At 38.8% G+C, this 16,374-nt stretch overlaps 1 protein-coding gene across 1 annotated transcript; it reads right to left on the bottom strand.

Annotated features, from left to right (window-relative positions):
* Window positions 1–2,504: 2,504 nt before the first annotated feature.
* On the bottom strand, window positions 2,505–13,482 carry LOC309513002 (neurotensin receptor type 1-like). The gene is made up of 5 exons (XM_082188784.1): window positions 13,457–13,482; window positions 10,707–11,482; window positions 9,080–9,254; window positions 3,424–3,508; window positions 2,505–3,324 (listed from the first exon to the last, which is right to left on the bottom strand). Exons 2-5 carry the CDS (start codon window positions 11,352–11,354, stop codon window positions 3,042–3,044), a joined length of 1,191 nt encoding a protein of 396 aa, XP_082044910.1. The 5' UTR covers window positions 11,355–11,482; window positions 13,457–13,482; the 3' UTR covers window positions 2,505–3,041.
* Window positions 13,483–16,374: the final 2,892 nt, after the last annotated feature.

The raw sequence follows: 16,374 nt of genomic DNA, 5'->3' as shown, positions 1-16,374 counted from the left end.
CAAAGAAAATTGCATTTAAAATACAATAATAATGTTCAACACCCAAAAAAAATTAATTATACTAATATCATATGACATCCCCTTCAGCCAATAAAATTAAAAATCTATTTGCCATGTGCTTGACATTTTTGGCAAGTAAATGAGACATTATGGTTCAAATATCAATATCAAAATCAATAATTACTTCATGACCACTAAAAAGTAAATTCTACATAGTATTCGAGTGTGTAGTATGAATGTAATCTGGACGTACTACATTCGCCATGTTGTCATTATCACGTGACCTACTACCATAGACAGTAAAAGCCTACTACCAGAATCAGTTACCTCGCTTCACTGCCATTCACAAAAACTCTCCCGTGGCCGAGAAGTGCAAAACAAATCACAATTACGAAAACAAAATAACAAATCCAAAAACAAAACAACAAATTATAAATGCAATTGCAATGGAAAGACTAAAAACAAATAAACAAGTTAGACAACACAACAACAATTCCAAAAAAAAAAAAAAAATCAGAAAACACAATAACAAATCTGAAAACAAAATATATTAAATGTAGTTGCAATAAACTCTGTAATAATTCATTCAACTGTATCAGGTGACTATTATTCTGTTGTGCGGAGCTGAGTAAGAACTGATTGACAGCACTGCTTGATCTTTGGTTGACCAATCAGCGGAAAGGGGCGTTTCATTCCCGCCCATGTAGAGATTGAATATTCAAGCTGTACATTTTGGTTGTAATGTGTTTCCATTTGGCGGATTAGAAGTAAGTGTGATGAAAACAAAACAAAATAATTTAAAAAACGATGCATTTATTTATGTTCATGAAAAGGGTCGAATATGTGATAAATGAACGATTTCTTCGTTTTTCCGTTTAGAAAACAAAAGCGAGAAAACAAATTATCCGAAGGTACACGGACCCATGGGATAGTAAAGTGTCCATCAAATATACACTTAATATACACTTAAGAATCTCGCCGGAAGAAGTAGGTCATCCGGGTACTTTTTGCCTACACTTTTATGAGTAGGCCTACTGTTAATTCGGATGTAGCCTAGGCCTACTTCTTTTGTCTCGTACTATCTAGTAGGGAAGTGTGCTATTTCGGATGCAGCCAAGCACGTTAGGTGGTCAAATGCTGTCAAGGCTCCAGTGAGTTTGTTTTAGACTACAAAATTTATAATCAAGAAAAAAAAAAAAAAAAAAAAAAAAAAAAATATATATATATATATATATCATCGCACATCCAAACGTGTTTTCTAAAGTTTTTGGTCATTTTTAATGCACATTTTGTAAAAACAATCATTTAAAGACCAAAAAAAGTCATATTTCCTGTGTAGCTGGTACAGTGTTCAGTACTGACAGGCAGTATATTAGCCTTTTTTCCTGTGTTTTAGGTTGATGTTATTAAGTTTTATAGAAGACCTCCTCTAGAAAGTATTGATGATAGGATGATTGTAAGAAAGGATAAAGTAAAGTTAAGGATCAAAGAGGATAGAAGCAGAGAGGGTGATGGTAGAGATGAAGAATATAAGTCATATATTGTTGTGGAAGTCAGACATTTGCAGAATTTATTATTAAGTTCATACAGTACACGGTTGATAGCGCATAAGTACATAGTGTGTCATTTAGGACAATGCCAACTTAAGACCATTTTCACTACTTTTCAGATAGTAAAAATGCATTTAAATGTGTGTGAAGTTTCAGATGATTTGCCAAAAATAATTTACCCTAATAGGACAAAGTCAAATACGTGTAAAATATATGATGATTTCATAATTAGTCCCATAGTTCATTTAATTTACTTCACAGGTTACACAAAATGAACGAAGAATTTTTTTAATGTTATTTTTCTTCACAGCAGGCTTTAACATATTATAATTCCTCATACAGTGCTGCATGTTGTTAAATGTGTTTTTCTTTCTCATTTTGAATTACTTTAAAATAGTCTTGTTTTTTTTATTTGTTTTCCTGTATTGCACTGTAATTTGTTGACAGACCAACAGTAAAATCCAGTCCAATCTCTTGCAATCAATATCCCATATAAAGAAATATGTGTAACTTTGTACAATTGAAATACGCCATATACTGTAGGAAAAGTGTAGCCTTGTGCATTTTCAATCATTGTCATCCAAACCGAAGCCACAGTTTACATCAGAAAAATACTGACAGAGTACACTGTTTGTGAACAATGACGGATTTTCTTATGGCACCGATATATGGTCATTGACATAAATATTTACTTTTGAGAGATGAACTTAGGATTTTGAGCATGTTACAGACTTTTTGCAGATAATCCATTGTGTGGTGGTGTTTGTATAAATTGTTTGAAAAAAATGCACTCACTGGAAGAGTCACTGGGCCTTTAAATATCTGGCCATAGGGGGGCTTGGAGTCAAAAGGTTGAGAACCACTGCTCTGTGGTTTTGATTGGAAAACAGTAATCAACTCACGCACATCAGCAAAAACTGAAATACAATTAAAATTTATGATAAATTAGCGATTACATTTTAAAATAAGATTGAAAAAGGAATATTATTTGTTTTTTTGTTTTGTTTTTTTTACTCCTGCAGTATAACAAAATAGTGCTGTCCTCTTGTGCAATGAAAACATGCCCCATTTACATTTACATTTATTCATGCTTTTATCCAAAGCGACTTACAATTGCTATATATGTCAGAGGTCGCACGCCTCTGGAGCAACTAGGGGTTAAGTGTCTTGCTCAGGGACACATTGGTGTCTCACAGTGGATTCGAACCCGGGTCTCTCACACCAAAGGCATGTGTCTTATCCATTGCGCCACCACCACCCCATTTCTGCAGTAAACTATGCACACATGCACTTGAAACCTTTTAGAGCACACTGACAGTATAGTGTATAATGTTCCATATTCAGAAAGTCAAAACGTTTGTCAAAAACTTTTTAGACAATTCTGCACGCCCTTTGTTCTGAAATTATGCATTGTCCCTCAACACTGATGGAACAAAACAGCAACACATACATTTGTAGTCAACAAGTCTAAAAGTCCAGACAGAATTAACATCAGTATATAGTCTCCATGACCACCATGGGATAAAGGGTCTGTTGGCTGTTACGGGTTGTGACCAGAGATGAACGAAGGTGCTGTGATAGTTGTAAGCTCCTTTTGCTCTTGTTAGTCCTCTGGCTTTTAGAGTACGTCTGGCAAAAGTAAGTGACAGTGGAAAAAAATATTTGCCGGTATTTGGACGAGACCAGATTGTAAAGGATGGGATTGATCACAGAACTCACATAGAAAAGTACATTTGTGACCATGTAAAAGTAATGGTAGAAATCATAGAGTGCACTGTGGGGGGAAACAAAACAAAGGTTACAAAATTGGCAAATTATTTTAAAAGCAAATATTTTTTTGCAAATATATAGTTATATGCAAATGCAAACTCACTTTGTCCACTCCGTTACATAGCAGTACATCAGTCGGCGACTGTGATATGGAAACCAACATAAAACAAAAGCAAAAACAACCCCACCTGATAACAGAGAAAAAACATATGGCAATGAACTATTGAAACCAAGAAATGAAAGGTTTTACCCCTGATTAAAATGTGTACTCACATGAAATGAAAATGACAATTGGGTACTAGTAAAAGATATACTATAATGAATTATACAACAGTTCTGGCCCTGAAATCTAGATAAAGGCACTCTAAAGAGTGTTGATATCCACTTTATTTTGCAACGCGGAGGTAAGCTATATATTTTTTTGTGAATAGGCCTTTGTGAGATTTCCAATTCATTAGCCGCTATAGGTGACTAGAAGAATAACAAATTGCACTAAATGGTAAAGCTATTTGTGCTACAAAACCAATATGTTTACAATTATCATAATTCAAATATATAAGAAATACAAGTTTGCAATATCAAGCTGTTTGTAAAGATAAAATAACTGGGAGTAGCCTAGATGACACCAGAACTCTCACATGTTGAAGTTACAAATGGCCGCTCTTAGTGGATAGAGTGCAACAGTGTCTGCCCACTTTTTCAGTCAAATCATTTAATGATTTTGTATATATATATAAAAAAATAATCTCTGATTGGTTTAAACGATGAACAGATTTAATTTAGGCTTTTATTCACAGAATGATGTTTTATTAACAAAGTTCGAGAGGAGCATGTTCAAATTATTAACCTAATTAACATGGGAGGAGCTCATTCAGTTAATCAACTCAATTAGCATCAGGAGGTATATATACAGCAGACTCTGTTCTAAGACAGTTTTCCAGCATTCCTCCACCACCCCATCTCCTCACTTCTAACTATTCCTATCCCAATCTGGGATGGGGGGAATACTCTGGGTTCGGGCCAGATTCCGAGCTCGGAGCCCTCCCCTCGGACAGCACGCCAAATATGCATAACCTTTACTCTATTTAATTATATGTAAGTGTGAACTTGTGATTAAACATTCATCAACTCACACATCAGTTGTGGTAAACAGGAGCTCAAGCATGTTCGCTTGATGGCAAGAACCAATGAGGTTCATTCTCGTGTAACGCAGCACGTTTGAGCTTCTGCAAGAACCAATGAGGTTCATTCTCGTGTTACGCAGCACGTTTGAGCTTCAGCAAGAACCAATGAGCTTCATTCTCGTGTTACGCAGCATGTTTGAGCTTCTGCAAGAACCAATGAGGTTCATTCTCGTGTTACGCAGCACGTTTGAGCTTCAGCAAGAACCAATGAGGTTCATTCTCATGTGTTGCGCAGCACGTTTGAGCTTCAGCAAGAACCAATGAGGTTCATTCTCATGTTACGCAGCACGTTTGAGCTTCAGCAAGAACCAATGAGGTTCATTCTCATGTGTTGCGCAGCACGTTTGAGCTTCAGCAAGAACCAATGAGGTTCATTCTCATGTGTTGCGCAGCACGTTTGAGCTTCCGCAAGAACCAATGAGGTTCACTCTTGTGTGTTACGCAGCACATTTGAATTTCTGCAAGAAGTTGTTCTCGCGCGTCAAGCAGGTTCGGTTGAGCTTATTTTTACGCTCGCTGATCATTTATATGTGAATTATATGTTAATAAATGCCTAAATTCAATCTGTTCATCATAAAAAGCGATCAAGTCTCTTCAGAAAAGTTGGGCTAAACCGTTCAATTCTTATCGGTTATTTTAACGATCTCTTTATGTAGCCTCAAAGTGTCAGTTGCGTAGGGGTCTATGGTGGGATAAAAAGCTCTCAGATTTCATCAAAAAGATCTTCATTTGTGTTCCAAAGATGAACGAAAGCACACTTCAAAACAAGCATAAAAGGTATTGAGAGCATCAGGAAGAGATGGATTGGGCATTCAGTGTCTCTACTGCTGTAGTCTGTGATGGCCTTGATGCCCACCCACATGCTCTGGGGTAGAAAAATGACCCTGTATCTTTACAGCAAATGCAGCTTTGGCTTTTTTTAATGCCTGCAGTCAATTTACCGCTCTGAGCGGTACTGCATCACCAGACCTGAACGCAGAGTCCCGGGCTCTAAGAAGAGATCTGACCTCTGGAGGTCATTACTTAGTAATATAGCTGGTGACAGCTCTGCATAGCTCCGCATCTGTTTGTGTACACCTGGTGTGTTATCTCCTCGGGTCACGACGGTGACATGCTGGTAAAACCCAGGTGTGGTATCCATCAAACTGACGTTATAAAAGTCTCCCACAATCACGAAAAATGCCTCAGGGTGTTTATTTTGGAGAGAGCAGATGTTATCATGTAGCTTGCTGAACGCCTCTCTAGCTTTAGCATTTAGAGGAATGTAGACAGCTACAATATATACCGCAGTGTACCTCTGTGTTAAATAGTGTGGTTGGCATTTGATAAATGTTCAACTGCTTCAGAGCAGTGGCTGCTAATGACAGATTTATACACCAACCTTTGTTGATAAATACACAGAGTTTTTTCCCGATAGATAATTCTGATTGGCTCTGAAAAGTAGCATGCCCTTAATCTGAAAGGCTGAGTCTGGTATGTTGCTGTTCAGCCACGTTTCATTCAGTTAAAGTACACAGCAGTTCCTCATCTTCTGGTGTACACATACGCATCCGCATTTCCGCAATAAGTCAGTTTTATCAGTGTATCGCTTCCTTTTGCCTCTCAGCCGCTGTGTGTTGCTCCACCGCTGACCTCAGTAGCCTCATCCTGCCTAGTTTTGATTTGAGATTCACTGGTAATATAACTTCTGGCCTGTAATTGATTTCACCAAGTTCAGATCAAATATAACATACTGCACATACACTTTCTTTTACACTCACTGTACAAAAATCTAAACAAAAACCGTGAGCTTGAGATGCCGCTGCACTCCTGCACACCGTCATATTTTGGATTTTTATTCAAGACTTTTTGTGTTACTATCTCCTTTGTCGTGTGCTGATTGCAGCAGCAAAAAAACGTGACAGAACACAGAATCCAGAACGGACTTAAAGGGGTCATGGACTGGATTATTGTTTTATTTTATAATGTTTCCTGGGGTGCCCTTATAATGTTAGTATGATTTTAACATAAAAAATTGTTATAATATATAAATAAAAGGCATTTTTCTAAGCCTGATTTTAGCCTCTGATTTGAACGCTCTGTTTTTAAGGGGCGTGTCTGTTGTGAGACTTGGCTGACATGTTTGCATATGAAATAGCTAGTATTACATGTGGAACTCTCTCTAAAACTTTTACTATGTTTTTACTATTACAGCTATCGAGATTAAGGAATCGTGAAAAGTATTGATCATAATGATCTATTCCCATCACATGAAAGGCTGCAGTGATGAGCACTGAGCAGATGACAGACAGTCTGTTGATCGTGTATGAAAAGATCTTATTGCAACACAATTTCTGCACTCTCACAAATGCTTTCACCAGAGGTGTATAGTCCAGGGGTCAGAAAGTAAAAGTCTTGCCATATATTTATTCCACCCATGAACTCAGCTAGCTGATTTCCCTAATTAGTTCTATCTCCTGGCTGAAAAACGGTGCTAATTAGCAAATCCAGGTGATTGGAACAATGGCTACTTTTACTTTCTGAACCTGGACATTACATCTCTGGCTTTCACCAAATAACAATACAAACACGATGTAAATACAATAAAAGCTTTGTTGTACAGTACATTGTAACAGCGTCATGATTTTGTGATGATTGATTTCAACCAGTTTTGGCAAGTGTCCACATAAACTTGCGCTATTTGATTGACAGCTTGGGCAATTTGAAAGGGAGCGTTCTTTGATCGCTTTCTTTATAAAATTTAATCACAGTTTAAATAAGATTATTTTCATCTTAATAAGAGAAACGGCGTGAAGTTGATTGTTTAGTCACTGGCTTGATTTACTGATGCATAAACAGTATTGAACGATATTTTGAGAGATTGAATAATTGCTTGAAACTTGAATAATTACATCAGAAATCACTGATCACAGATCAGGCATTAGAATAAACATGACTACTTACATGTTTGTGGCATTGCTGGCAGATCCATATTGTAAAAGTCTGTTTGCAAAGCCTGCGCCGAAATTTACCAAATAATCCACAGTGAAATACACAGAATACAAACAAATAATGCACTGCTGAAACATTCACATTGTTGGGGGAAAAAAACACTATCCTAGCATTAGGATCGTTTGTAAGGTAATGGTATCGATCTTTTCTCGTTCTCATGTCACTGTTCACTAACGCTCCAGTGGGCGGGGCCAAAGCTGCCCTGTGACGTCACAAGTCTCCACTTTTTAGATCCTGTCGTTTGCTGGCCTTGGTTTCAATAAAAGCAGTTTTTGGAATAACAAGAAAGTTTTGAGTTTTGAAACTTACAGGGTATTTTTATAGTATAACGAACTCTTAACTGTCAAAGGATCAAGAAACATTTGAATTCTCAGTCTATGACCCCTTTAAACATAAAATGGACTTACTTGTCCACCTGCTCTGCTTGGAGCAGAAGCATCGTAACTTTTCAGGACTTTTCAGTCCTGATGTGCCTCACCTTCCCCGACCTCTCCCTGTGTTTTTGGACTAGCTTAAATGAGTGGTGTAAGGCATGCCTTAAGAGTGGAGTGGGGGCTGTTGAATTGTGTATCTGCGTTCACCATCAGCCCCGCTGAGGAGGACATCACCAGCCCCACTCCGGTCCCAGACCCGCCTCCCACACCCTGCATGGAGCCTATGCCAGAGCCAATCGTAGACATGGAGCCTGAGCCTGCCACGATGCCTGTGCCCCAGCTGATGCCAAAGCATATCATTACCTCAGAGTCTGAGGAAGAATCTGATTAGGTTTGTGAACCGGCAACAACATCTGTACCAGTGGGTGTGCTCTTGGAGTACGAGGGGATGGAAGGAAGCCCTACCCACACTCCCGCTGCTGAGAGTCAGCTACATCCAAGTCTCCTGTGTCAATGATGGTCCAACCCAGCTTCCCTCTCCTGCCTCCTCTACCAACAGTAAGCCAGACAGTCCTTCAGCCCTGCCTCTGTTGACTCCCTTCAGTCCCTTGGCAGCTCCTCTGTTGGCCCCGTCCTGCAACTTGGATCTACCTCGGGTCTTCCGGTCTCCGTCTCTGCCTCAGCCCACCAGCACCATGGCTCCACCTTGGCCACTTGTCACTGCGGCTCCAGAATGGCCACCAGGACCTACGGTGTTGCCCAGTCTCTGTGTCTCCTCGGCTCCACCTGGGTCTCCAAATCTCCTGGCTTCAACACGGGTGGTCGGATCGCTGACCTTCATCGGTTCCACCTTGGGCCTTCGTCTTGGCTGTACTCTGAGTCATCATTTGGATCCTCCCTCCATCTCCTCCCTGGCTCCTCCCTCCATCATCTCCACCATGCTGTTCGCCTATGTGAGCTCCTCCCATCTTCTGTCTGTTTCTGACTCTGTGCCCTCCTCCAGAGCCCTCACCCTCCCTCCGCTGGACTATGTTATTAGTTATGGCTTGAGGAAGCACCTTCTTGGGGAGCAGGCAGCAGGAGATACCAGGGCCATCAGACACCAAACCTTGAGCTACTACCAAATATCAGACACTTTCAGTTGTAGAGTAGTTAAATAAACCTATTATTATTAAACATTTTGGTAAAATTATGCATTTCTTTTACTTACGTAGGACTTTGATGCTATGGCGTAGGGAACGCTCACGGTTTGTCTCTGTTGTGACATCTGAAGGCGTTGAACAGTGTAAGTCATGTTGGGTCATTCTCTGGAGCTTATGTCCAATCAGGGCGTTCATCACAGCGATCACCAGCATTGGCACAACAAAAGAGAGAAGGGCATTGACCTGTAAGGAAAAACACTTATACTGAAATAGGAACTATTCAAAACGTGGGGACCGAAACATTAAGGTTAAGGCGTAATGATTACTTCCCAAGAGCCAAGGGAGAGAAATCCATTCCCTGGCCCTAATAGTTTCTACACACCTGAACCAAAGTAAAAAAAATAAAAAAATGTTTATATATATATATATATATATATATATATATATATATATATATATATATATATATGGTTTGGTCAATTAGTGCATAGTCTCATTTTGCTCTATTTTGTCTGCTTTGCTCTTTACTGGGTCATTCTGATTGATTGATTGATTGATTGATTGATTGATTGATTGATTGATTGATTGATTGATTGATTGATTGATTTGCTCTGAGGTTTATTTAAGGTTTCCTCTTATTCTTCCTCCCTCCCTATACAAATACAGGGTGATGTACTTCAGAGCATTTTTACCAGCTAGTATTCTGAAATGAGCTTGTCAACGTGAAAAATATATATGTTCAGTATACACATGTGTTGTTATATCTAAGGAGACATTTTAATAGAGCTGCTTTTGTCTTCTTCTTTTTTTTTTTTTTGCTCAGCAGATTCAATTCAAGCTGTTTAAGGTAAATCACAAGTGACAGTTTTGAGGGCTCATGGTACTGTCTTTGGAATGCCATGCAGCAGCCTTCTTTGTATCACTAACTCTCTCAGACATGTTAACTACTTTATACTCTGGGCTTTACTGGATCATCTGTCATTGTAGACTTTGTCAGATTTTAAAGCAAACCTGACATATAGACAAATGGCAAAGAGCTAAATTGAAATGTATTATGTTTACTGTAAATAAATAATAACATATCTGCCTCCAAGTAAAAAGCTAAACTGTCATTTAAAAAAAGAATCGTATTATTTATGTTGCCATTATTTGTTATGACAGCAGCACTCAAGCTGTCATAACTCAACAAAACCTCATGATCTCCTGCATGATTTGAGAGAGATCTAGAGCCTCTTGTGCTTCAGTAGAATCAAGAACATTTGACCATCTGTACAAAAGAGTTCACATGATCAGTGTCACACATTTGTTTAATTGCAAATAATGCAAAATCCTAAATATATATTCTTTGTTGTAGATTGTAACATTTTTACATTCTGAAAACTATTAACTGTTCTGTTTATTTCCAGGTTTAAATGAAAAATAAATTCCATATTTTATTATTGTACTGAATGACCATATTCATTTTATGGCATTAACATGGCACTCCAGATACTAAGATGTTCAAAAAAAAAACAATCTGGTATTGCCAATAGCTACAATGCAGTACAGTAAGCTCCTTTAAAATAGACACCCATGAACGTAATTGTACATCAGACTGCAAATAATCTATCTACTGTATTGTTAGTGCCATCTAAAGTAGCACCTACACAAATGTACTAATATGGGCCATTCAGGGTGAAATAGCTTCATGCCCACCTGTAGAACAGTTTTGGCGGTGTTGCTGGAGGCTACGGTGGTGCAGATGCTCTCTTCACCTACATAAATTTGCCCCATTGTCAAAAGCATCGGTGAAGCGAGAATGAGCGACGCGCACCAGAGCGCGCAGATGAGTCTCCTTGTGCGCCCGCGGGACATCCGACTCTTGGCTTTGAACGGGTGGCAGAGCGCCATGTAGCGCTCCACGCTCAGACTCACGATGTTGAACGCCGTCGCGTACGAGCAGCCGTCCCGCAGAAAGTAATAGCCCCTGCAGACCACCTCACCGAAAGCCCACGGATGGTGAACCCAGATGAAGTTGTACAGCTCCACCGGCATACACAGCACCAGAATGAGCAGGTCCGACACCGCGAGACTGGCGAGGTGATAATGGACGGTCCCTTGGAGATGTTTGATGGATCTCCTCTGGAGGGATATGTAGAGGGTCATGGCGTTGCCGATTAAACCGACTGCAAACAGCACAGCGTAAATCAACGACACGAGCACTTTGGAATAAATATCCGTGTTCACATCCAAATCATCCACCGGCGGGGAATATGTGCTGTTCAGCGGTATCACCTGGGTCCGGTTGTCCAGAACACGATTAGTCCAAAGTATTGTCATCAGATTCGTTTCATTTGATGTCATTTCTCAAACCTCCAACTGCTTGGCTTAAAACACTGAATAATTGCGTCCGTTTTGAATGTGGAGCTGTGATGAGCATCTGTGCATCACTGCTTTATATGGAAAAGGGGCGCGCGGGACTCACTCGCCTGCTGACGTGTGAGCAAAAAAAAAAAAACATGTTTATTATTTATCTACCTATAATGACACACAACGACATAACACATTTCAAGAAAAAGTTACTAATGTCAGTGCATATAACTAAATATTTAACCAAGTGGAATTTTAGTTCAATTCACAATAAGTGATTTTTACAAAATACTTTGAAACAAGGGACAACAAGAACAAAAAAAAAGGTTCAAATGATAGATAAACTGTTTAAAATGAGGAGGAAAAATATTGTGACCACCCAGGGATAAAAAATGTAGGTATAAAAATATTAAATAAAAAATATGCAGGGATAAAAAATATATGTAATTTAATATAATAATAATAATAGAATAATTTAATACAATAATATTTAAATAGTAATAATATTTTTTTATTGTTATTATTTAAATCTGATAAATTATAAAAATTAAACAAATCAGTAAAGAAATATATTAACCTAGTAACAATAAAAAAATGAGTATTTAATTATTAAAATAATTTCATTTTACAGAACAGTATAGCAATACTAATATTTATGGATGTTGCATTCAATGTTAAACCATAAAGCTCTATAGAGCTTTTATAAGAAGACCTTAAAGCTTCTATTTCTTTGATGACAGATATAAAAATCTCATTACCTGTGGCGATAAACATCAGTGCACAACTTTCCCTTTATAGAGTGACAACATGCCTCTAAACCAACTGTATCTAAAATAAAAATTGTAGACAAGATTTTATAGAATGTGGTGTGCAGAATTAGCCATATAAGCAAAACTATTGCTATAAAAGTGTGACAACTAGCTCCTGCAGATATTGCTGACAATATAGGCATAAAACATGTTCAGTGATTTCGTTACGCAGTTCCCCACTGATCTATGCATGTGGGGTATCTTGTCTGGCTGCCTCCTCCTGATCTATGCATATTGTCATGTGATTCTTTTGCATAGGGATATTGTTACTGCCAATAGGACTGCACCTCTGGCACTAAACCGTCTGAAACTGTACGCTTGACTAGACAAACCATGTGCTGATGGTGTAAAAGAGTTTCTTTGAGATTTGAATCAACGCCGCATTTTCACGTTCAAAACTGGACACCAGTGGTGTTGCTTTACTTCAGGGCTTGCCAAAGACAATTTCAGTTTCTCCTTGTCTGCATTTAAACAACCACCCTATTCTGCTCTTTTTTCAGTTGCATTTCTACATTTATACTCGGCTGACAAATAAGTATTGTTTTTTATGCACTGAGCTAGTATGATGACTACAGGCTGCAGACTAAAGCATGCACATCACACATAATAGTATTTTCAACTCTAATTTGACTAATTTAGAGGAATATTCCAGGTTCAATACAAGTTTAGCTCAGCACTTGTGACATAATGTTGACTACCGTGCATTATACTGGTAGTACTATTGGTAGTTAAAAGAGTTCAAAGATATGGAACATCTCATAAAAGAAGATATTTTGAGAAATGTCTATAATGAAAGTCAATGGTCACCAAAACTGTTTGGTTACCAATGTTCTTCAAAATCTTTTTTGTGTTTCGCAGAAGAAAGTAAGTCATGTTCGGAACGAGAGTGAATAAATCAGAAAGTCAAGTCACCTATATTTCTATAGCGATTTAAACAATACAGATTGTCACAAAGCAGCTTTACAGGAATAAACAGGAAAATAATGATTTAATGATGCAAACAGAGTTCAAAATTGCTGTAAAACGGCTCTAAAAAGACAATAATATCATTGTTCAGGTGAGGTCAGTTCAGTGTTGATTCAGTTCTGTTCAATAACTGTGTAAAGGTCTTTCATGGGTCCTCCCTCACCGCTGACCCGCTCGTTCTCAGTTCACACTATAAAGGACCTTTCACCATTTCTCCATTGCCTGGCCTCGTGTTTGATTCCTGGACCGATCCTCTGCGGAAATACTTAGATGTGGACTTACCTGTTTTGGATGATTTGTTTTTATGAGAACTTTACTTACCTGTTCTGCTGTATCTGTGGATATACACTCACCTAAAGGATTATTAGGAACACCTGTTCAATTTCTCATTAATGCAATTATCTAATCAACCAATCACATGGCAGTTGCTTCAATGCATTTAGGGGTGTGGTCCTGGTCAAGACAATCTCCTGAACTCCAAACTGAATGTCACAATGGGAAAGAAAGGTGATTTAAGCAATTTTGAGCGTGGCATGGTTGTTGGTGCCAGACGGGCCGTTCTGAGTATTTCACAATCTGCTCAGTTACTGGGATTTTCACGCACAACCATTTCTAGGGTTTACAAAGAATGGTGTGAAAAGGGAAAAACATCCAGTATGCGGCAGTCCTGTGGGCGAAAATGCCTTGTTGATGCTAGAGGTCAGAGGAGAATGGGCTGACTGATTCAAGCTGATAGAAGAGCAACTTTGACTGAAATAACCACTCGTTACAACCGAGGTCTGCAGCAAAGCATTTGTGAAGCCACAACACGCACAACCTTGAAGCGGATGGGCTACAACAGCAGAAGACCCCACCGGGTACCACTCATCTCCACTACAAATAGGAAAAAGAGGCTACAATTTGCACGAGCTCACCAAAATTGGACAGTTGAAGACTGGAAAAATGTTGCCTGGTCTGATGAGTCTCGATTTCTGTTGAGACATTCAGATGGTAGAGTCAGAATTTGGCGTAAACAGAATGAGAACATGGATCCATCATGCCTTGTTACCACTGTGCAGGCTGGTGGTGGTGGTGGTGTAATGGTGTGGGGGATGTTTTCTTGGCACACTTTAGGCCCCTTAGTGCCAATTGGGCATCGTTTAAATGCCACGGCCTACCTGAGCATTGTTTCTGACTAGGGCTGGGCGGTGTGACGTATATATCGTTACCGCGGTAGAAAATGTCAACCTTAACAGATTTTTTCATTCCGTGATACCGCGACATGTAAATAAGTGGGCGTGGTTAACTCACATGCAGCGTGCGAGAGGCTGAGACACTGAGATTTGTCAAAGAAACATGGAGAAAGCAGATCAAGAGGATCCACAAAGGAATTACGTTTTCTAAAGGGTTGTTGTTAAAGTGATATTTTTTTGGGGGGGAAAGGCGCAGCAGTCAACTAGAGCAATACGCACCCGTAGGCTATACAGTTTAGAGGAGTGCACGATCGCAGCGGGGAAAGCATGAAGCTTAGGCTACTTGACAACAACAGAACAGTTCATATATCAATATCGTAACGAATAGAAATAACCTTAAATAATGTATAGTTATCATCTTTCTGTCTCTTATGTATAGTTACTTTTTAAACATGAAACTCGCATTTAGTATGACACGAGAGCATTTGCCGTGGTAATGAACAACCTGCGAACGTGTAGCAGCTAATCCTGTATCTGAGGCAAAATTACTAAATATGCAGCGCGAGTTATATATTTCTAACTCCAAACAATTGGCCACTGAAACAGCTGATAAAATCTTGCTTCGATTCAATGCATGATTACAACTTGTCACTCAAATTAACCGATCGCATTTTACTGATGCAAAAGACGCGCGCGTGCACACGCACTGAGAGGGAGCGCGGTGTGTCGGTGTTCACCGAGCTATGTAAAATAATGACGCAGTTACAAGGTATGTGTATAATTTACAATACTTAATCAACACTAACAGTAGCTGCTGTTCAGTTTTCATACTGCTGTTCTCCTAGTCACTTATGAACTTGACGCTTCTGAACTGTACATCTCTTGGTTAAAGCATAGGTGACGGGTTGCCAGATATCACAAAAAGAACAAAACAAGCCCTTGCAGTCTAGCAGACATGGCAAAAATGTACCGGGAAACCATTTAAACATAACTAGTATTTATCTATTCAGTTCAATATAAAATATTCAGATATTATAAACTGATTGATGAAGTTAAGCAATAATATGAGATTGAAAAATTATTCAGCAACACTTTATTTAAAGTTGAATTGCACCTATGAGTTGTATTTAATATCAATAATTTGGGGGCAGTTCATCTAAAAGTTGATGAGAGTGTTTTGTTTGCTATATTTAGCTATTAAAAACAGTTTACCAAAGAAATAATTTACCAAATAAAAGAAAAAGAAAATTCAAACAAAGTGAAGTAGGCTACTTTTCATTTCTAAAGTATTTGGGTTTATTTATTATACAAAGCCTTTTTTGTCGATTTTTCGAGAACAACTACAACTATAAATAACTATATCGTGAAATATATCGTTACCGTGAAATAAAATTAGTCATACTGTGAAACCGAATTTTGGTCATACCGCCCACCCCTATTTCTGACCATGTCCATCCCTTTATGACCACCATGTACCCATCCTCTGATGGCTACTTCCAGCAGGATAATGCACCATGTCACAAAGCTCGAATCATTTCAAATTGGTTTCTTGAACATGACAATGAGTTCACTGTACTAAAATGGCCCCCACTGTCACCAGATCTCAACCCAATAGAGCATCTTTGGGATGTGGTGGAACGGGAGCTTCGTGCCCTGGATGTGCATCCCACAAATCTCCATCAACTGCAAGATGCTATCCTATCAATATGGGCCAACATTTCTAAAGAATGCTTTCAGCACCTTGTTGAATCAATGCCACGTAGAATTAAGGCAGTTCTGAAGGCGAAAGGGGGTCAAACACAGTATTAGTATGGTGTTCCTAATAATCCTTTAGGTGAGTGTACTTTCCTGTTTTAGTTTTCCTCAGACTTATGTTCTTGTTAATCCTCATTTCTGGTTGGACTCTGTGTTTTTTTTCCCCCGTTTAACTCATTCGAGTTAGCGATCTTTGTTACAGATTGTCATGATTCCTGTCTTGTGTTCCTCCTGTCTTGTGTGGACTTTTGTTGTTTCCTGTTCTGTGTCATGTTTTGTAGTCCTTTGTAGTTTTTCTTGTTTATTAGTCTC

The sequence above is a fragment of the Leuciscus leuciscus genome (genome assembly GCF_965113295.1).
Source record: "Leuciscus leuciscus genome assembly, chromosome: 13".
Classification (NCBI taxonomy): domain Eukaryota; kingdom Metazoa; phylum Chordata; class Actinopteri; order Cypriniformes; family Leuciscidae; genus Leuciscus; species Leuciscus leuciscus.
The sequence above is the reverse complement of the archived record's forward strand: the minus strand, read 5'-3'. Positions and strand labels throughout refer to the sequence as shown.